This window comes from Hippoglossus stenolepis, chromosome 13 (genome assembly GCF_022539355.2).
Source record: "Hippoglossus stenolepis isolate QCI-W04-F060 chromosome 13, HSTE1.2, whole genome shotgun sequence".
Taxonomy (NCBI): domain Eukaryota; kingdom Metazoa; phylum Chordata; class Actinopteri; order Pleuronectiformes; family Pleuronectidae; genus Hippoglossus; species Hippoglossus stenolepis.
In genome coordinates, this window is record NC_061495.1 from 2,716,195 (window position 1) to 2,737,654 (window position 21,460).

At 41.7% G+C, this 21,460-nt stretch overlaps 2 protein-coding genes across 5 annotated transcripts in view; both read left to right on the forward strand.

The window, feature by feature from the left end:
• The first annotated feature begins 442 nt into the window (after positions 1-442).
• The window catches only part of LOC118119603 (collagen alpha-3(VI) chain), a 67,243-nt gene continuing 46,225 nt past the window's right edge, over positions 443-21,460 (forward strand). For 2 of the 4 annotated variants that reach the window (XM_047342517.1, XM_047342518.1), the window contains exons 1-7: positions 443-734; positions 7,246-7,354; positions 7,850-8,482; positions 9,970-10,566; positions 11,755-12,354; positions 12,810-13,442; positions 13,550-14,143. In XM_047342517.1, coding sequence (XP_047198473.1) covers positions 7,270-7,354; positions 7,850-8,482; positions 9,970-10,566; positions 11,755-12,354; positions 12,810-13,442; positions 13,550-14,143 — 3,142 coding nt within the window. In that variant the 5' untranslated portion in view covers positions 443-734; positions 7,246-7,269. The remainder of the gene's footprint in view (positions 735-7,245; positions 7,355-7,849; positions 8,483-9,969; positions 10,567-11,754; positions 12,355-12,809; positions 13,443-13,549; positions 14,144-21,460) is intronic. The other 2 variants (XM_047342519.1, XM_047342520.1) reach the window with 2 other exon arrangements.
• LOC124854598 (collagen alpha-3(VI) chain-like) lies at positions 16,830-20,604 on the forward strand. Its single transcript, XM_047342521.1, has 5 exons — positions 16,830-17,039; positions 17,198-17,800; positions 18,296-18,889; positions 19,042-19,626; positions 19,774-20,604. Exons 2-5 carry the CDS (start codon positions 17,263-17,265, stop codon positions 20,382-20,384), a joined length of 2,328 nt encoding a protein of 775 aa, XP_047198477.1. The 5' UTR covers positions 16,830-17,039; positions 17,198-17,262; the 3' UTR covers positions 20,385-20,604.

The following is a 21,460-nucleotide window of genomic DNA, read 5'->3' on the forward strand; positions in this document are numbered from 1 at the left end:
TGTACAAACAAACTTCAGGATGAACCTGCTTTGCCAATTCATGCTAATTAATCAAATTATAATGTGGTTTTGCTCAACTCGGGTGTTACGGATACGGAATAATTTGTCTAACAATAGGAAATTTCTTTAGATTTAAAAAAAAAACCAAAATAAGATCCGAACTCAACCTATGGGCTCGAACAGGGTCTGGACAGAGACTTTGCTCGATGTAGGAGAAGGTAAGGAATCGTTCCTGCTCCAGGTTTGTGACATCATCCTCCCCACTGCTCACGTCCAGACCAAACAGGGCGATGTGTCTGCTTTTCATTTACTCCTTTAAGTCCCCTGCTCGCCCTCTCCTCGTCTCTCCCTCCTCTCTTTCTCTCTTTTCCTTTCTTTAGGGAAAGGGGGAGGAGGAACAGCGAGGTGGCAGAGCTCCAGGAGTTTGGAAGTTTGTCCCATCCCAGTCTTGAACTCAGCACCACAGCTCCTCTGGTTTGAGACTGGAAGGGTGTCTGTCTCTTTCTGTCTCTACCGTTTCCCCCCCCTTCACTCAGGACCCCTTCCTCTGTAATCAGGGACCTTATCACTGCTTTGCTCAGCCAGCTTCCCTCGGGAGGTGCTGGAAAAGCCAGCGAGGGGAATTTACCAGGAGGATAATGACCAAAAGTCCAGCTTGAAGGCATTTTACATAAGTGATTTTTTTTTTCTTCTCAAAAAACAAATACAGTGGAGCACAACTACTTCAGTTCAGGGTAAGTTTTTAAGTTTGCTATTTTGGGGAAAGTTGCAGAAAGATTCTTGCACACTTGAATTTTCCTACTTCTCGACGAGTTTCTAGTCATAACATGTGAGATTGTGACGGGTGTCATAACTACAGCGTTGCACAGAGGTTTTGGATTCTAGCTCATAAATATCAGACAACATGCGTTTAGCAGCGTGACTGAAGCCTATACTTTAGTGGTGAGAGTGCCAAGGGCAGGAGGTGACCTGGAGCCAGGGTGAAGGAGGCGTCCTCAGCAATGTGAGCGGAGAGGAGTGCCTGCTCTCCTTTTCTCTCTCAATATGTTCTTCTCTTCTGTTTGACATTCTTGGGATTTGACCCCAGATCGGTGTGGGAGCTGTGTGCCTCTTGTTCGATGAGTAGAACCTGAGAACAACCGATTATTTCATTGTTCAGTAGCTCATTCTTGTGCAAAGTCTTTCAGTGATCCGATCGATCATTCACTTAATTTGCAAAGTCTCCACACCCGCAACCGAGAGCTCCAACGAGGAGTAATTGGACGAGTAGATGTTTCCACTGCAGCAGTGGCCAAAACCACACCCTCTGAAACGAGTGCAGCAGTGGAAAAGTGAGAAGAGAGTCTTTTCCATACCAGTGGCCAGATGCACCAGGAGAACCAGAAGGGGTTCAAACCAGTGGGCAAAAAAGATGGAGTGTGTGTGTGTGTGTGTGTGGTAGTGGTGAGTTGCAGGGTTTAATGGACCAGGTGTAAGTCATTAATCTTCCACCTCTTCTACAAGACTGCCCAAGCAGCGATAGGAATCTTTCATTGCAACGTTTCACATTTGATTGCACAAATTAAGTTGTTTTATTCTTCTGAGTCACAACATGATGAAACTACAGTGGAAATTTGCCATTAATCATAATTCTCCTGAGCTTCTTCTTCCACATAGTTTTGTGTTTGCATGAAATCGGTTGCTAAGATACAGAAGGGAAGAGCTTGGCCCCTGTTCAAGAGCAAAGGGGAATCTTGGTGTGCGCTCCAGATTTGGTTTTATTTGAGGTATTTAGACATAATTTACTACGAGCTTTAGGACAATGCAGCTCCTCTTGGAACATCTGAGCTCTTGCTGGCAAAGATTCTCCGTGATGACTCTCAGGGTTTTAGGAGACGCAGCATTAATCAGGATTCGTATGTTTTATGGCCCGTCCACTCGCTCCAGCTTTTTTCTTTTTTCCTCCCTGATGCAGCACAGATGTCTGCTAGGTTGGAACTTTTTTTTTTTAAAACAGAGGTCTAGTTTCAGAGAAGTAAAAAAAACCATAGACAATTTGCAAAACTATGCACAGGTTGGAGGTCAGAGCACCGTATAGTTGTTTTGATTTAATTTCTGAAGTCAGTCTTTGAGACGTCCAAGGTCTCAAAATAAAGTTCACCCTAGTCTCTGAAATGACCTCATCTTACTAACTGATCTCACTCAGCTGTGAACAATGAATATCGAGTTCCTTGCTACAAGCGGTTTTGTCATGTGCTGCTTTTATAATAATTAATACTGCACGAGGGTCAAGCTGAACATTTGAACTCAGCCAGATTTCACTCATTGGCCATTGTTCTTGAGCCCACATCTGCTGGGTGTCAGATGGGCTAATACACATCAGCTGTGTGGAACCGCCTGCCCACCCCCCCACTCTTAACTCCATCATCCACCTTCCTCTCACATGTGCCACACATGGCCCGTCACATCATTTCAGCCTGAAATCGCGGGTCCATACAGTCTGGTAATGGATTCCTGCATGCAGAGGATTTCTATATGAAAGTCACACATACAGTTTGAACCCCTGACTGCATGAAGCCAGCGAGTGGCAGTGTGGAGCCGTCTTACAGCCTGAAGACGCTTCGCAGCCGCTTCCTTTACTGTCTCACTTGTCTCTCTCATTTCTGTCAACAGTTTGTAAAGAGAGATTTCTTGTGCGCACACAAAAACCACTAATTCATTGGGTGAAGGTCCGACATTCACTCCATGTTGAGCTCAAGAAGGAAATATCTGGCTCGCTGGTTCCTAACTGCTGCAGCATGTTCACCAGCTCCCTCGTTAACTTTATTTGGCTTTTTAACGAGGCCCTGATTAGCTTCTTCGGGGGAAACAGTGCTGACCAGACAAATGAGACAGAATCTAGAGAAAAAAACCAAATCACTGAGCTGATGGATTCTGGAACAGACGTGAGGGAGGCTGCAGAGTTCTGCTGATTCATTCTCAGTGGGTGTGTCACTGGAGGCGGCTGCCATATCACTACTGATAGGCTCAGTAGTCATGTGATCCAAATATACAGTACAAAAATATACTCTCTTTGAGGGTTAAAGACAGAAGGCTTGTTAAAATTGTATTAATTGATTTATCTGTGTCCCGCAGTGGGTGAACGTGCAGTAATATCACAATCTGCCACTGAAGCTGATGGAACCGTGTGCTGCTGTGTGTGTGTGTGTGTGTGTGTGTGTGTGTGTGTGTGTGTGTGTGTGTGCGTGTTAGTGTGTGGTCTTCTATAAATGAGTGTGTGAGGTCCAGCTGCCAACATGCTCCAGTTTGCTCATGGGCACCAGCAGTTTCTGCTGTGTTGTGTAAATGCAAACAAACACAACTATGTTCATGTTAACAATAAACGTGAGAGACACAAAAATGCTGTTACAAAACTGAACATTTTATATTGACTGTATGACGACTATATGCTAAAGTGAAGCCTTTCATAGAGAAACACATGTGGAGGTTAAGGAAAAAAACTAAAACATGAAAATGGCTCCTCATCTTTGACTCAGGTTGATGATAATGATGTTGCACATGTATGGAAACAGGCTAAAAACTACATGGAGCTCCTGGAGATTTCATGTTTGTTTGGGCGGTTGTGGCTCAGGAGTAGAGCGGGTCCTCCACTAACCAGTAGGTAGTTCGATCCCCGGCTCGTCCAGTCTGCATTCCCAGGTGTCGTTGGGCAAGATACTGAACCCCAGATTCCCCCTGATGGTGTGAATGGTGTAAAGTGCTGCATGATGAAGCACTGTTAGGTTTTGTGCCTGAATGGGTGAAGCACTTTGAGTTGGATCTATATTAATACAGTTTTATAGCTTTCTAAAACCCCTATATAGGTTTTTTTGTTTTTTTTAAAAATTGGCAATCCCTCAGCAGCAGTAACAAAAAAGACTCAGTAACAGCAACACATGCCGATTCCCCCCCGAAGCCTTTGGATCTTGTCCAGGGCACAGTGATGATAAATGGTTTGGAAGCATCACATATACTTGGAATGGAATTTATTTGAAATGAAACTCTTTCTCAATTTCGCAATTTTGAAGCTGTGAAGTTTTTTTTAATCTGTGCCTGGGAAAGAAGGGACATTAGACAGAGTCAATACAATTTGCTGAAAGAATAACTTATTAATGAGGCTATTGAATTATGTATGAATGTCAGATGTTTGGTGCTGAGAACTTATTATTATTTAAAGATGCTGATCAATATTGTTAATTTACACTAGAGGGCAGATGGAGCTCATTGATAAGTAAATAGTGAGCATGTCACCCATTGTACCGTCAATTGGCTCTATATTGAAGTTAAACATATCACTTGATCATTGATAACTTCATTCATTTGTTAATCAGGATTAAATGACACTGTGTAATGTGAGAGAGGTCACACCCAGAAATGACCCCACAGATGACCCCCGTCCTGATATTAATTTAAATGTCCCTCAGCAGTTAGTTAAGACCAAAGGGTTCCACAGATCAACATGAGTCTGTGCTTTGCTGACAGGTTTCTTTTTGGTGGTAATTCAGTTTGTTTGCATTAATGCAGTAAATTCTTCTCACTTTCATCCTGAATTCAGTCTGTAGTGTAATTCCCCCGGCTGCCGTTGTTCTGATGCTTGAAAGAGGGAGAACAGGAGTCCACTGTGCAGCTGTGTTTTCCTCCGTGGCGGCGGAGGGAAACCATGGTGTTGACACACTGCTCGGCCAGGCCTGGCAAACTTAGCAGAAAAGTGGCTTCTGAGTGACCTGGAGTCACATGAGCATGAGTGGAGAACACAAACATCTGTCCCACTGTCCAGGGGAGTTCACGTCTCCTTGAAGTAAAGGAACTTGGTCATTTGGGGCCGGTGACAGCATGTTGGGGAAATGCAGGGGAAAATATACTTGTTACTGCCAGTAAGTGGGATTCTGGTCAATGAATATACTGTTCAACTTTCCTTACTTTGTTAAAATGGCTTCCGCGAAATGTTTGTGTTTTATAAGTTAGGGATTATCACTGAATATCTAAATAATAATGGAATTTATGACCAGTTCATGTTCACAAGTTGACACTGATATTCAGCCACGACAAAACTCTGCAGCTGCCCCCTCCATCATTTTCAGTTCGTTAATATCCCTCAGACTTTAACTGTATTTACAACATTCCTAAAATGATGTTGTTGTTCATTCAGAGGATTTTGATGATCACACAACTCGTGTGTTTACTGTTCATTATTTGTGTGTATTGCTTTAGCTCTCAAGCCTAAGACCGGTGCAGCCTGGGATGTAGAATTTGGCCAATGAATAACTGAGTGACACAAACTCCTCCCTGTTTCTTTTCATTTGAAGTCAGTAGTTGAAAAAACGCTTTAATAGTAGAATATTTGTATTTTTGTATAGACATTACTGATGATTTCCACTGGGGCACTGCAGGGAGCATAACATAAACCTAGAGAAGCAGACTTATGCCTGGAAGGTTGCTGGTTCGAGGCTCTGTGTGGGTTGGTGCCCTTGAGCAAGATCCTAAACCTCCAACTGCTCAGCAGCCAAACATAGGACAGTGGTTGTATGCGAGTGTGTTATTTTTGGATAAAACAACAACAAATGAGCCAATCCACAGCTTTAAATATGGTGTTTAAAGACACAAACATCGAGTTAACATCTTCTCCACTTTACACAAACTCCCCGTGACTCTATGTTCCATTAAATAAGCTCCTGACAACAGATGAACAGGACATTGTAAGTTGTAGAAAAAGCTCATTCAGGTCAAATAAAGTAGACTCACTCATTTGGGAGTAATGACGCAAACACCACTTTCCGTCCCTCCCTCCTGAGCCCAGAGGAACCGACTCCAAGTGTTATAACCGTTACTTTCCATCGTTTAGCCCAATGGAGAAGATTTCACTGTTTACAGGCTGCGTTTACCATCTCACTGCGTTTTACTTCTCAGAATCCCTTTTATAAGCCTGTGTTTATTTGCGTTCGTGAAACCCTGATTGCAGAACGACACGTCTGCCAGATCACAGCTGGAGGCTTTGGTGGATTTGGGTGGCATTTGTTTCTCTCACATTACAGTTTTACAGTTTTTAGGTTTGCGTCAGTGTGTTAAAATGCTCTAGTTCTCCAGCTCAGGCAGCGTTAAGGAGCTGCTGGATCCACGTTGTCACCTCAGGTGCTCACAAGTGTAACAGATTAGCTGTGTATGCATGTGTGGGCTCCTGGACGCAGTGACGACTGGTGTGAGGTTTAGACACAGAAAGTGAAAATTGGTGACGACAACCCCCATTGCTTCTCAAAGCTCTCTCTGGGCTGAGGAACAATCATGATTGTGTGTCTGTGTGTGTCTGTGTGTGTGTGTGTGTGTTCACTTTGAGAACGACTTGGCATCACTTATTGATAGCAAGTCATGAATGAACAACTTTGTTTTAAAAACAATTCACTGCTGGCAAATACAGCCGAGGTTACATTATGTGATTCAATTTGAGTTGGGAGATTTCCTCTGAGGATAAATAACGAAACACAAAAGGCTTGTTTTCTTTTCTCAACTTGACGCACTGACTGTTCATGATCAGATCAGTGATCGGCAGCCTTTCCTTCAGTTCCTGAGACCTTACTGAAGGATCTGAAATGAATAGAAAACACCCCCCCGCTGTCAAACAGGACTCTGCAGTCCAACAAGGCAACACTTATTTTGTGAGGTGGAAAGTTCAGTCCGTGCCAGGCAGAGTTAATTACTACAACCCGCTGGCTGGTCGTTTTAACAGGTGGTTCTGATCAGTACCACCGCTGAGGCTCCCGGGTCTGCACTGATGTCCTCAGGTCAAACAGGAAGTGGGCGAGAAAGGGTTAAAATAAGGTTAAAATAAGGATTAAAACAATTAAAAGGTCACAATAGTACATTTTTAGTTAGTTTGGTTTTGACACGGCACCTTTTAACAACTGTGCCATGTTCATCATCATCTTGGAATTTGGACAAGGAGAACAAGCTCTTCCTCTGCCTGGTGATAACGTGATGTAGAGATGGTTTATGAGTTGTTTATTTTATTAAGCAACTCAGTTGTTCACTCTTGGCTAAATATGAAAGCTTGTGTGCAATGTTGTGGTCGAGCTAAATTAGCGAGTGCATTGTTTTTTTTACAAAAAGGAAAATCCCTACAAGAGAAACGTAACCAAAACGCTCCAACACCCCAAACTCCATGTGACAATAAGTTTGAAAAAAAAGTGAACAGGCCGAGTTTGGATGTAATATTTTTTGTTTTTCATTTCACAGGCGTGGCCTTTCTTTCCTCTGAAGATGAGGCGGCACCGGTTGTTACCGTTCTGTGCGCTTCTGGGGGTCCTGTTCGCAGGATTCCTCCCAAAACTCGATGCTCAGGAAGGTAAGTTGAACCAAGTTAATCTCAGCAGTGCGATCACGTTGCAGAGGATCTCTCTCTTTTTTCAGCAAAGCTTAGTAGGATATGATTTTGTCCATAAATTATTTAATCTGCATCTACACCTGTTTAAATATTGAATTTATGCTTATTCTAACTAAACAAAAAACATGTACAAAGTAGAGAATGTTTTTCTATTTCACTCCAATAAGCATTGGTGGTGAACTTAATAGAATGATTACAATATTATTAAAATGTGATTTCAAACGGTGTATCTCAGTGAGAGAAAAACATTTAAATGGAGATCCCAGAAGCGGAGTTCCAAGTCCAGTCGGATGCTTTCGATAAACAAAGCAGAATGATTCTGTCAAAGTTAGAATTTAATTTAAAACCATGACAGTTATATTCATGTTTTGGTACTTAAACACTGTTTTGGTACCAAACGCGAAGCATCTATTTCACTGGTCTTTACTTCTGTCCTCTACACACTCTCTTTTGAAGATTGTGCACAAGGGTTGGCAGCAGATGTATACTTTCTAGTGGATTCATCTTGGAGTATTGGAAAGGAGAACTATGAGCATGTCAGACATTTTCTATACAGCTTGATACAATCGCTGCACCAGGTTGGAGAGGACAGGTTTAAATTTGCCCTCGTGCAGTACAATACCAGGCCTGAGACTGAGTTCCAGCTCAACAGCTACCCGACAACACAGGGGGTCCTGGCACACATCAAGCATATGTCATATCGTGGTGGAGGCACCCGCACTGGCCTGGGCCTGGAATTCTTGATACGTACACACTTGACCACTGCATCGGGCTGCCGGGCTGCTGAGGGAGTGGCGCAGGTGGTGGTGGTGCTAACAGATGGGCGATCCCAGGATGACGTGGTGGAGCCGGCTCAGGTCCTGCGGATGGCAGGCGTGGAGGTGTTTGCAGTTGGAGTTCAGGATGCAGTGGACTCGGAGCTCAGGGAGATGGCTAGTCGGCCTCATGACACTCATGTTTTCAGTGTAGACTCATTCCTCTCCTTGCGGGATATCACCCAAGATTTAGTAGTGGGTCTTTGCGGCGCAGTGACCCAGTCATGGGGGGCTCCTGTGGCAAATGAGGCCCCTGTGGCTGGAGGAGGGACAGGTAATGAAATGGGACCAGTGTCACTACTATACTAATATGTCTACATGTGCAGGCGGAAGATGCTGCATATGTGGTCACGTCTGGAATTTATCCTTAACACATTATTATGTGTTTTTTTTAACCACAATAACCTTTCACTACCCACCTGCAGAATTAACATCACATGGTTTGTCCTAGCACATTCACTATACCCCTAATACTTTCAAAATCACAGTTGGACTTGCATGTGATTGAAACACCTACTGCATCTTAGAGTGTTCACGTTGTAATACAGGGACATATATGCTGTGTAAGGTCACATCAAATGTGGATTCAGTAAATCATATTTGAAGCATTATGAATATTCTGCCCGAGATGCTGTTAAAACTGATAGTTAGTATAGTTGTCGGTATCAGCAATAATCTTACTCCCGCTTTTAGACACACATTTCTACAGCTGTAGGTGAGAGGACACATTCAGACACAGCAGCAGAATGAAATGGTAAAATGGATTAAACGACATCTCAGATTAAAAACATTCTTTGAAGAAAAGGATGATCTCAAAGATTAATACTCTTAAAAAAAACTCACTCAAAATCAATGAGCTTTTAACAATAGCTAACCAAGCACCACCGCTTATATGTCTTGCATATGTATGTTTGTCTTTATCAATCACAATGTCTATTTGTGTGAAATATATATGCAATATTGTGTATTTGAAACAGTGATGAACCTGCCTGGAACCATCTTTGACACTGCTACAGAAGAAGTACTTGGAGAATGTTCTTATACGTAGATTTCTAGAAATCATGTCCAATAAATTGAACGAGAAGAAGAAGAGCGCTCGTTAGAAGTCAAGTATTAACATTCTCCAGTACAGTAAACTGTTAGCACCAAGGATGGGCCACAGGGTCATGACTGGTTGTTTTATCTGAGGTCCGTAACAAGAGTCTGCATGGGATGGCTGAACTCAGTGGAGCTTATACGAAGGACAAGTCCTTCAGTCACAGTGAAACTTCCTTTGGCCATTTGTCACAATTACTGTAACAATCAATATTTATCTTTGATTCCATTGGTTTCAAATTGTGCCAGAGTGCTAACCTGCCTCTGCATTACTAAGCTGTTACACTGCTTATAACCACGAAAAATTACTTTTACATCATTGGTTATGTAGAGATTCATACAAAACGCCACACTACTTGAAACTCATCCAAACAAAAATTGTGCGATTGGCCAGAAATTCCGTTACATTGCACATTACATTTTACAGCAATCCTAAGAAAACATCTCAGCATCACACTCATCACTTGAGGAAATCTCCCTGGTTCAGCCTACATGCAGTATGATGTGTTTTTCACTGTTGTTGTTGTGATTATTTGTTCACACTGAACATCACTTGACATTGACATGCTAGCACGAGTTCTTTGATTTAATTCTCTGTCTCTGTCCCACCATGTTAACGCTTTCACAAGTTCCATTTTGTTGTGTTCTCTCTTTCTCTCCTTAAAGCACAAGATTCAGCTGACCTAGTAATCTTAATTGACGGATCACAGAACGTTGGAGCAGCGAACTTCCCCTTTGTGCGTGATTTGGCTTTGAGAATCATTGAGCATCTCGATGTGGGCAGGGACACCGTTCGGGTGGCCTTGGCCCTATACAACTCCGACCCAGAGATAAAGTTCTATCTAAATAGCTATGACAGCAAATCGTCAGTCCTGGAAGCCGTGAAGGGCCTTGCCTACTCAGGGGGCGACGAATCTAACCTTGGGGCTGCCTTGGAGGAAGTGGCCGATAGCCTATTTGGCCAATCAGCTGGGGGCAGGGCAGATGAGGGTGTGCCCCAGATGCTGTTGGTTTTCAGTGCTGGGCCATCCACAGACGATACTGGTGCTGGTGACCGGGCCCTTAAGAGGGCTGGCGTCATCACGTTCGGCGTGACGATTGGTGACACCGCCACTGCAGATCTGGAAGTAGTAGCTACAGACAAAAGTTTTGTCCTGTCAGCCCCTGATTTCAGAGCAGTGGCACTCATGAGTGACCAGCTGCTCCCATACATTAACGGGGTGGTCCAGCGCACCATTATAATTCAAACTGAGTTCACAGAAGGTATGTAACTTCTCTGTAAATGTTGATGGGGCACAATGGTTTTGAAACAGGAATTAATCAATTACATGAACTCATAATTAATATAATTCATTGTACAAGGTAAGATATGTTTGTGCTTAACATTAAATTGCTTTATTTTCAATTGCGATGAGAGCTTTTGACGGGTGGTAATAACACAGTTTAAGTAAGAATTAAGAACTCTTTGGGTTCTGCACTGAAATAATATTAAAATTTAAATTAAAAGACATTTAAGCAAGAGAAAAGCATTTGAAATGCTTAATACCTGACTACATGGTTCAGATCTTGTTGTATTGAACACTATACAATGTTGTGGGACATTATCTCAGCTAGTACAACCTAGGAAAATAGTATCACACATTTGTATTATTAATAGACAAGATCATAAGGTATAATCTCTGAACTGATGAGGTACTTAAAGTATTTTAAGGCTACATATAAAATGTTTTAGTTCAAAACAGGACAGCAGACACGAAAACTCAAGTTCTTTTGCCTTACTAAATTAGTATTTTGATTAGCAACTTGTTATTTCCAGATTTACACCCTGGGTCATACTCCTGTATCTGTATATCTGATGGGATATGTAATCAGTGGGCGGGTGACTGATAGCAGTAGAATGCAGCTACCACAATTAGCTACTAGCTAACTGGTTGTGTCCACATCATGCATTCAAGTAAATCATTTATTTCTCAATATATATCGTGCTGAGAAAATAACCCATATTATGGTTTGAAATAAAGATAAATTATCTTAGGAACTATATGATTGACCAAGACATAAAAATCAACTGTCACCAAATTAAATAAAGTTCATCGTCACATCGAGTCTAGTCTCTGCTCTGCAGTGTTATTTTAGTTTAAATTTGTTGATTCATTATTGAGAGTTCATATTCTTATATCAAGCGTAACTGTTTATATGCAACTATCAAAACATCCATAAAAGAAATACATTTACACGATGAAACATGTAGAAGGCATTGCTTTTTTTGCTAGTAGGTCAGTATTAGGTAACACACATCCCAGTTAATTGAATACAAATACAAAATATAGATCTAATGACAGAAAATCCTTGGTAGCATATGTTAACTCAATATTCACAGATTTATTAACATTTATTGTCTACAAATTTGTTTTTATTCTCATTCACGTGAAATTCTTCCTTTCTTTTCAGTCTTGGCAGTTGGAAAACGAGACATCATTTTCCTTATCGACAGTACCATGGGTGCAACGCTAATCAACTCTGTGCGCGAATTCGTCAAGCGGTTTGTCGACCGCATGCCAATTGGTCCCGATGATGTTCAAGTGGGTGTGGCCATGTTCAGCAATAATCCTCGCCTTGAGATGGATCTCAACTCCCATGGATCCAGAGAAGCCGTGACTGCTGCCTTGGGCGCTATCAAACCAAGACCTGGACAGAGTGTCAACATTGGAGCAGCTTTGGACTTTGTGCGAACCCAGATGATACTGCCTGAGAAGGGCAGTCGTTATCAACAGGGGATACCGCAACTTTTACTGCTGTTGACCAGTAAAAAGTCCAGTGACAGTGTGGAAGAACCAGCCAGGGCCTTGAAACAAATGGGTGTATTGACTCTGGCAGGAGGCTCCAAGGCTGCTGATGAGCAGGAACTGAGGCAGATTGCCTTCACTGACAGCATTGTCTTCATGCTGAAGGACTTCCGTGGACTGCTTCGCCCATCCATCCCAGATCCAATCATTGGTGCACTCTCCACTCTAGCTGGGGTGGTTGTGACTGAAGTACCCACAGAGCCAGGTGTTGTATTCCAATCATATCTCTTAAATGTCAAACCAATGCAGGATTTTAATAGCATGTAAAATTGGTCCATTAAAATCGTAAATTCAACCCAACTGAACACATAAGTGAGATTTTGGACCGATTGGTTATCAAAACAACAATTTGGTAACAAATGCAACATGAAACACAGTAAATTAGAAGATTGGCTTTGCAATTTTGAAAGTTACACAGTGGTGATGTCTTGCAATGCAATGACAGAGTGGTAGACATTTGCTGATGTATAAATGTCCACCACAAAACCCTATAGGACGATTTTGCAGCAAAAGTTGAGCCAGATTCAACATTTTTTAACCAAATGATTACATCCTCTTTAGATATTAGCAACAATGCGCCATTTACACTCAATTGGTGTTAAACATGGGACATCGTATTACAAATGAGTAATTCTTTGTTTCTTGTGCTTTTTTCCTTAGTGGTGGAGATAACCACAGTGCAGACTCAAAGAGTGATCAGAGACATTGTCTTCCTTGTGGATGGCTCAAACTACATTGGCAATACTAACTGGCCCTATGTGAGAGACTTCATAATCAATGTGGTCAACCAGCTAGATGTACGCCCTGAGAGGGTCCGGATTGGCCTCGTGCAGTTTGCTGCAGATCCAAGAATTGAATTTTATTTGAACAGCTACAACAACAGGCAAGATGTTGTGAATAAAATCTCTCAACTCAGGCTGACTGGAGGCTCAGTTTTGAATACAGGAGCTGCCATGAGCCATGCCCTCGCCAAAATGTTTTCGGCCTCAGCCGGGTCACGTAAGAGGCAAGGAGTCCAGCAGGTGTTGGTTCTGATCACAGGTGGTCCATCCCAGGATGAGGTCAAGAGCGTAGCTGATAAGGTGGCTCTGGGTGGAGTTTTGACCTTCACGGTCAGTTCTGGGCAAGCAGATGAAACCCTCCTGAAATCCGTTGCCTTTGTTCCAGATTTGGCCTATCATGACAGGAGCTTCTCTAATTTACCAGCTATGGCAGAAGTAATCATGCCAAAGTTGATAACAGTGGTTGGCGATACAGATGTGATACATTTCCCAGAGGAAACAGAAGAACCTGGTGAGTCTCTTTCAATATAATAAATGTTTAGATAAATTAGATAATGTCAGAATATCAAACTGTAATGAAAAGCTTCTTCGGTAACAGTTCATTTTGTTTTCCCCTAGTTACTGTTCCGGGAATGGAAAGGGATGTTGCCTTCCTCATTGACGGCACAGACAATGTTCGAGCAGACTTTGCCTACGTCCGGGATTTTATAATTAAAGTAATTGAACCACTCGACATTGCGCAAGACAGGGTAAGGATTTCAGTGGTTCAACATAGTGAGAGGCCAACCCCAAGTTTTTACCTCAACACTTATAAAACCAAAGAAGAGGTGATAAGAGCTGTCAACTCAATGGCACCCACTGGTGGACGAAGTCTCAACACAGGCTCTGCTCTAAGATTCATGAAGGACACCATCATGTCTGAAGCGTACGGTAGCCGAGCTAAGCGAAACGTCCCTCAGTTTCTAATCGTTTTGACTGGAAGCAGGTCCAGGGACAATGTGAAGGAGCCTGCTGTTGCACTGAAGACAGAGGGAGTCGTACCATTTGGTGTTGGTGTCAAGGATGCAGACCCAAGGCAGATTCAGGACATTTCCCACAACCCTTCCTTTGCCTTCACTGTGAAGGAATTCAGTGAGCTTAGCACCTTACCACAAAAGCTCAATAACTACGTGAGCCTCCCCAAGGAAGAGCTTACCCTTGTCCTGCAGCATGGTAAGACAAATCTAGATTCCTATTTGCATGTTGCTGTTTGATGGCTGTTTTTGTGCTGTATCATGATAACTGTCTCTTATTTATGTCTTAGAACAAAGTGATGCTGTAAAAAGAGATTTTGTGTTCCTACTGGATGACTCTGATAACACACGAGATGGATTCCCAGATATAAAACTCTTTGTTAAGAGTATAGTGGAGAGCATCTCTGTCAGTGAAGGCCAAGACAGAGTATCTGTTGTTCAGTTTGCTGACATCCCTGAGGTCAGCTTTCATCTAAATTCTCACAAGACAAAGACTGACCTCCTAAATGCCATTGAAAATTTAAGGCACAGGGGTGGAAGGCGCCTTAATACTGGGGAAGCTCTCACGTTTGTGAGGCACAGTGTCTTCACTTCCTCCAGGGGCAGTAGAAGACTGGAAGGAGTTCCCCAAATGTTAATTCTTCTAAGTAGCAAACCATCTACTGATAATGTAAGAGGCCCAGCCTTTGCTCTTAAAGAGCATGAAATTGTGTCAGTGGGAGTCGGAGTGGGAGATGCCAGTCTTTCAGAGCTGGAAATAATTGCCTTCAAACCTGGTTTTACATACAAGGTCACTGGTTTTTCCAAGTTGCCCTCAATCCAATCACAACTTGTTGCTACACTCAACATAAACAAAGGAACTCAGGAAACCGAGACTGGAATCTCGGATTTAGTAGGTAAGATTCCACCTTGAATCCAATTTCATGCCTAAAATTAGAGTACAGTATTACTAAGTATTAATTTTAATTGATGATAAGATGATTAATTACTTATTTGGTGCATCATTCAATTGCATGATATTTATATATACTTATGAGAAAATGTATTCTTTTTTGAAAAATGTTTTTTTTTATTTTTTATTATTAGTATTCTCTCAACATCTCTTGACTGCAAGTCTCTTCTATACTTCTTTCTAATTATTTGCTTTGAAGTTCCTTTGAAGATAAATCGCCATATATCACACATCTTTTTGACTAAAAAGATGGTTCTTTGGCAGTTGTACAGGTCATCACTTTTTGGGCTCAGTTTTTTTCTTTTTGTCTGAGCTTCTCACTTTCTCATGCTCATGAATAAGCATGAGTCTAAAAATGTCTTTAATGTACAGTCCGTGAATTCTTTCTTTCTTTCTACACATGTATCATCTTGATGATGCAGGGAGCGAAAAGAGGGACATAGTGTTTCTCCTTGATGGTTCAGATGGCTCCAGAAATGGACTTCCTGCTTTTCGAGAATTCATCAGAAGAATGGCCGAAGAGCTAGACATTGATGAAGATAAGGTTCGAGTGGCAGTTGTATTGTATAGCAATAATGCGACAGTTTACTTCAACCTAAAGACTCACAGATCCAAAAAGGCCCTCATCTATGCTGTGAGAAGTCTTCGCCATAAAGGAGGAAGACCTCGGAACACTGGGGCTGCTCTACAGTTTGTGCGAGACCATGTTTTCACGGATTCATCTGGGAGTAGAAGACTAGAGGATGTCCCTCAGATTCTGTTTTTACTTACTGGAGGCAAATCCAATGATGATGTGACCAGAGCTGCATCAGACCTAAAACAAGCTGGTGTTCTATCTTTTGCCATTGGAATGAAAGATGCTAAACAACAGGAGCTCCAAAAAATTGCCTTCTCATCCAGATTCCTTTTCAACCTGTCTGTCTTTGGTGAACTTTTGTCCATTCAGCCGGAGATTGCTGCATTTCTCCAGTCGAAAATACCAATTGAGCCTCCTACTGTTGTAGGTAAGAAGTGTCCCTGATTCGTGGTTGGATCATACTCCCGCTTTACTACAGGTCTTTCATAGTTTGAACCGAAATGAAACTGCATCCTCCTCTGATGAATACCAGTCAATCAGTTTCATGTTCGTCAAACTATCGCCACTCGCTGATGATGCTTTTTGTTTTGTGGCTGTCATCCTTTTTCTTTATATATCTTGGAGAGTCTTTTGTGACAGCCACATATCAAATGTCCTTTCTTTCATCTATTCTTAAGCTCTTACTTGAGCCAATGATAATTACATCATTGATGAATACTCAGAATTTCAGAACACTGAAATCGTTTTTTATCAGCTTTCTCCATCTTTCATTTGTGAAAGAGGAATATGCGTCTTGTAGTTTTCCTCAAAGTTTCTTTTCTTTTCTCCTGGCATCTAACACCTTGCTTGCAGTAATTAGTTTGCATTACAATTACTCTGTCTTTACCAACCTTCTAAAGTGTAATTATTGCAACACTGCCTGATTGTCTGGTTATTAAACAAGGTTTTCCTATTCTTTTCTAGTTGAATTAGAGTCCCCACAGAGAGACATAGTCTTTCTATTGGATGGGTCAGATGGCACACAGAGAGATTTCCCAGCAATGAAAACTCTTGTGCAAAGAGTGGTAGAAACACTCAGTATTGGTGAGAACAAAGATCGTGTTTCTGTGGTCCAGTATAGCAGCGATCCACAGACACATTTCAATTTAACCACTTACATGGAAAAAGAAGATGTCCTTAATGCTCTCCAGGAGTTGAACCACAAAGGGGGGAGTCTGCTCAACACAGGGGCAGCTCTAGAGTATGTGAGAAAAAATGCTTTTACTGACTCCTCCGGGGGTCGGCATCAAGAAGGTGTCCCTCAGATATTGATTCTGTTGACTGGCGGAAGATCTCAAGATGATGTTGCAAGTGCAGCTGTGGCTCTAAAACAGGAAAAGATTGTTCCTTTCTGTATTGGCACAAGAAATGCAGACATACTGGAGCTCCAAGTGATTGCACATAATCCTTCCTATGCTTTTTCTGTGCCTCAATTTGATGATATTGGGAGCATCCATCAACAACTTGTGTCATTTGTGAAAAGGGTGCCTCGACAGCAGCCAAGACTAAAACCACATACTCTATTAGGTAAGACTATCCATCTATCATCTATCTATCTATCTATCTATCTATCCATCTATCCATCTATCTATCTATCTATCTATCTATCTATCTATCTATCTATCTATCTATCTATCATAACTTTATGTGAAACTAACTGAGCATTATCTTTGTGTTTGTGAAAGGATCTACAGACCAAAATGAATCCATTCAGCGTGATATTGTATTCTTACTGGATTCTTCAGATGAAATGCAAAATGAATTTCAGCCAATGCTTGGCTCTGTTGAGAGGATGGTAACGAAACTCAATGTGGACGAGAGCAACGACCGCGTCTCAGTTGTGCAATACAGCAGGGAACCTTCTGTTGAATTTCTTCTGAACACATACACAACTCAGCAAAATGTTGTGGCCAAAGTGCAAAGTCTAAGGCATAAAGGAGGCAAACCCCTCAATACTGGTGCAGCCCTCCAGTATGTCAAGGATCATGTTTTCACAGCCTCTTCTGGAAGTCGACATCAACAGGGTGTTCCTCAGATATTGGTTCTCTTCACTGGTGGACGCTCCAGTGATGATGTCAGAAATGCGGTAGAAAAGTTGAAAGGAATTGGTGTGATGGTGTTTGTGGTCGGGACAAAGAACGCAGATATCCTCGACATTCAGACTATTTCACAGGAGTCCGGTCGGGCTTTCTTTGCAGCAGATTCCAGTGATCTTTTAGGAATTGAACAAAAAATATTTGCTGCCACCAAGACGGGTGAACCTGCTGCTCTCACACCAGGATCGCATGGTAAGACAAGACAAGGCACAGCATGCACAGTGCATTGTCAGACTGATGTAGATCATTCATTTTTAATTTCAATTAAGGTTGAATTACAGACAGTTACGGACTTGTACCTATTTGTGGCTGTTGGATCCATTGGCCATCAGATCACAAACACATTGGACTGTGAAGTGAATTTGAACCGTGGGAACAAAACATTTTAGTTTATTTAGACAAAAGAAAACAAGATTAGCTTCTTTTGCAGTAAAAGGTTGTTTTTTTAATCAATTCCTGGAGAAACATAGGGTTGGAAACAATAACATATACTTGAGATTCACCATTTTGGACCATTTCATTAGAAGTAGCTACACACACCAAACTTTGTGATTTGGTCTTTAGAACTGTTATAGGCTCATAGAGACAGTTATAGATGCAGGATTATTAAACATTTGCAGGAATAAAGCACTTTTCATCACAAATTCGATCATCAACTGGTTTCTTTAAATGCTCCTGTGATTACAGATCCCAGCAGAAGAGATGTTGTATTTTTGCTTGATGGTTCTGATGATTCTCAGCAAAGGTTCCAGGATATCAAAGACTTTGTGCAGAGAGTGGTGGCAGACCTAAACGTTGATGCAAACAAAGATCACGTGGCTGTGGTTCAGTACAGTAACACGGCAGAAATGAATTTTGACCTGAGACAATACTCAGCAGAGGAGGATGTGCTTGATGCAGTAAGACGTCTAAATCATAAAGGTGGTTCTCCTCACAACATTGGAGCAGCTCTGGAGTATGTGAGGGAACATGTTTTTACTCCAGAGTCAGGAAGTAGACTCCTGGAGGGAGTTCCACAGATACTCATACTTGTGAGTGGTGGAAGATCTGGAGATGACATAAGAACCTCAGTGAGAATGCTGAGAGAGATTGGTGTCATCCCAATTACCATTGGAACAACTGATGCAGACACCCTAGAGCTTCAGACAATATCTCATGAACCCAAGTACTCACTCTCTGTTACTGATTATGAGCAACTTCCTTCTGCTTCACGGGATATATTATCATTGTTAAAGGAGGCTTCCCCCCATACGGAGCAAACTGCTCCTGCTAAGGGTTTTGGTAAGATTAACAGTTTCTACCTTTTCACTAAAAACATTGTTTAGTAAATAAAATAAAAGAGGAATCATAGTTGACTGTAATCGGAGCTGCTTACCCGTTACATGCAGAAAATCGCTTTGCCTCCGTTTCCACATTTTTCATCTTTGTTGCAGATGCCAAGAAAAACGATGTTGTGTTTCTTGTTGATGGATCATATGACTCACGAAATGGCTTTGAAGAGATTCGAGCTTTTGTAGAAAAAACTGTTGAAAGTTTAAATCTCGGTGAGAACAGAGACCAAGTGGCTTTTGTACAATACAGCCGTGATGCCACAGTCAATTTCTACTTGAACTCCTATGCATCCAAGAATGATGTGCTCAGTTCCATTCGAACAATGAGGCACAAGTTGGGACGACCCCTCAATATTGGCAAAGCACTGGCTTTTGTCAGAGACAACGTCTTTGCTGCTTCAATTGGAGGAAGACATGCAGAATCAGTCCCTCAGTATCTGTATGTGTTCAGTGGTGGGCGTTCAGGGGATGATGTCAGAGGACCAGCACAGTCACTCAAAGAAAATGGAATAAAGACTTTTAGTTTTGGAACAAAGAATTCTGATACATTGGAAATGCAAACCATCTCTTTCACACCAGCACATTATTTCCCTGTCCCAAACTTTAACAACCTGCAAAGCATACATTCATCTGTGGAAGCAACATTGAGGGGCACTCAAGAAACGACTGAATTTCCAACCGTTATTGGTAAGAAGTGGAACATTAAATTGTGCTTTAACATTTTAGAGATGTGAGCCTATAAGTTATATTATTATATATCACAGGTATATTAAAAAGGTTTCTTTCAATAGTAAAGAAGTAGTGTTGTAAAATGTTTGTTTGTATCCATTTCAGACACTTCCACAATTGCAAAATTAGAACTTCAGAGTGCAGATATTGTTTTTCTCCTGGAGGGATCTGATGAAATGCGAGCGAGTGAAAGACCAATTTTGGATTTTGTCAGAGATTTTGTAAAGCCATTGGAAATTGGCCCCAGCAAAGTACAAGTTGCTTTGATTCAGTACAGCATAGAGCCCACTGCTGATTTTCACCTGAACACATACTCACTGAAAGACAACGTCATGAGTCATTTAAGCAATGTCAAACTGAAAGGAGGTGTCACCACGAACACCGGTGGAGCTCTTGATTATGTGAAGAACAACGTGTTGTCTGCTTCATCTGGAAGCAGAGCCCAGCAGGGAGTCCCACAGATACTGATTCTCTTAAGAGGGAGAAAGTCAGAAGACGACCTCTTTGGTCCAGTGGAGAGACTGAGAAAGGCTGGAATTGTTCTTTTCAGTGTCTGGGTAAAGGATGCAGACAGACAGGAGATGGATCAATTGGCACAAAGTTCAATGGAACAGTATTTTATCAAGGAGAAGTCTGACTTCCCTCTTTTGAGTGAGCAGTTGCTCTCAGCCATTGCATCTCACAAAGGCACATCCAGTGCTGGTGTAGGTGAGTGACAATAAGTATTGATAAATACAATGTGTGTATGTGTGTGTGTAAACCATACAAACTACATTTCAGTTCAGTAGTAATCCCATTTCTGTCAAATTATATGATTACATTATCATGTGATTGTTTTCTAGGTTCAAGGTCCAGCATGACAAGAGACATTGTCTTTCTCATTGATGGATCTGATGATGTCAGGAGCAGATTCTCTGCTATACGGGAATTTGTTGCAAAAATGGTTGACAGCTTTGACCTGGACCAAGGAAAAGATAAAGTCGCTGTTGTACAATATAGCAACAATCCTGAGCTCAATTTCAATTTGAATACTTACAATACAAGAGAAGATGTTTTTAAGCATGTCACCAGCTTAAAACCAAAAGGTGGAAAGCCCCAGTATATTGGAAAAGCACTGCAGTTCGTACGGGATAATGTCTTTGTTCCAAATGCAGGGGGTCGACGTAATGAAGGTGCCAAACAAATACTTATTGTATTTGCTGGTGGAAGATCTAAAGATTCCCCACGTGGCCCAGCAAGTATGCTCAAGGCTGCAGGGATTGTCACAATTGCAGTTGGATCAAGAATGTCAAATTCAGCTGAACTGCAAGTCATTTCCTCTGAGCCAAATTATACTTATTCAATTTCTGACTTTGTTAGTCTCCCTCGTATACAACAAAGTTTGATGAGTCATCTTAATCAAGTGGGAGTTGAGGAGGAAACTGAAGGAGGTAAGAAGTCAGAATAGATCTCTGTATACTGCATGGTCCAGTTCATACTCATGCACACAGTTTTTCTGTTACATGTTAAAGAAACCATTTACCAAGGGTATAACCTCCACAGCAGAAAGTTACTATGGATTATTGCTCTCTCTCTGTTGAGTTGGAGCATTTCCTTGCCTGAAACAAGGAGCGGAAGTAATCCATGTGAATTTAATTTACTAAATTATTAATTCTTATGTTCCATAGTGGAGAAACAGCCACGAGGAAGGGATGTTGTGTTCTTGTTGGACGGATCTGATGGTACTAGAACTGGATTCCCAGCTATGAGAGACTTTGTCCAAAGAGTAGTAGAGACACTCAGTGTGGATGAC

What these genes read in the sequence shown, in the direction of transcription:
- LOC124854598 (XM_047342521.1), top strand. Translation starts at nt 17,263, where the DNA reads ATGCAAAATGAATTTCAGCCAATGCTTGGCTCTGTTGAGAGGATGGTA. An exon ending in TCTCACACCAGGATCGCATG is followed by an intron (nt 17,801 to 18,295) that starts GTAAGACAAGAC and finishes CTGTGATTACAG; the next exon opens with ATCCCAGCAGAAGAGATGTT. An exon ending in TGCTCCTGCTAAGGGTTTTG is followed by an intron (nt 18,890 to 19,041) that starts GTAAGATTAACA and finishes TCTTTGTTGCAG; the next exon opens with ATGCCAAGAAAAACGATGTT.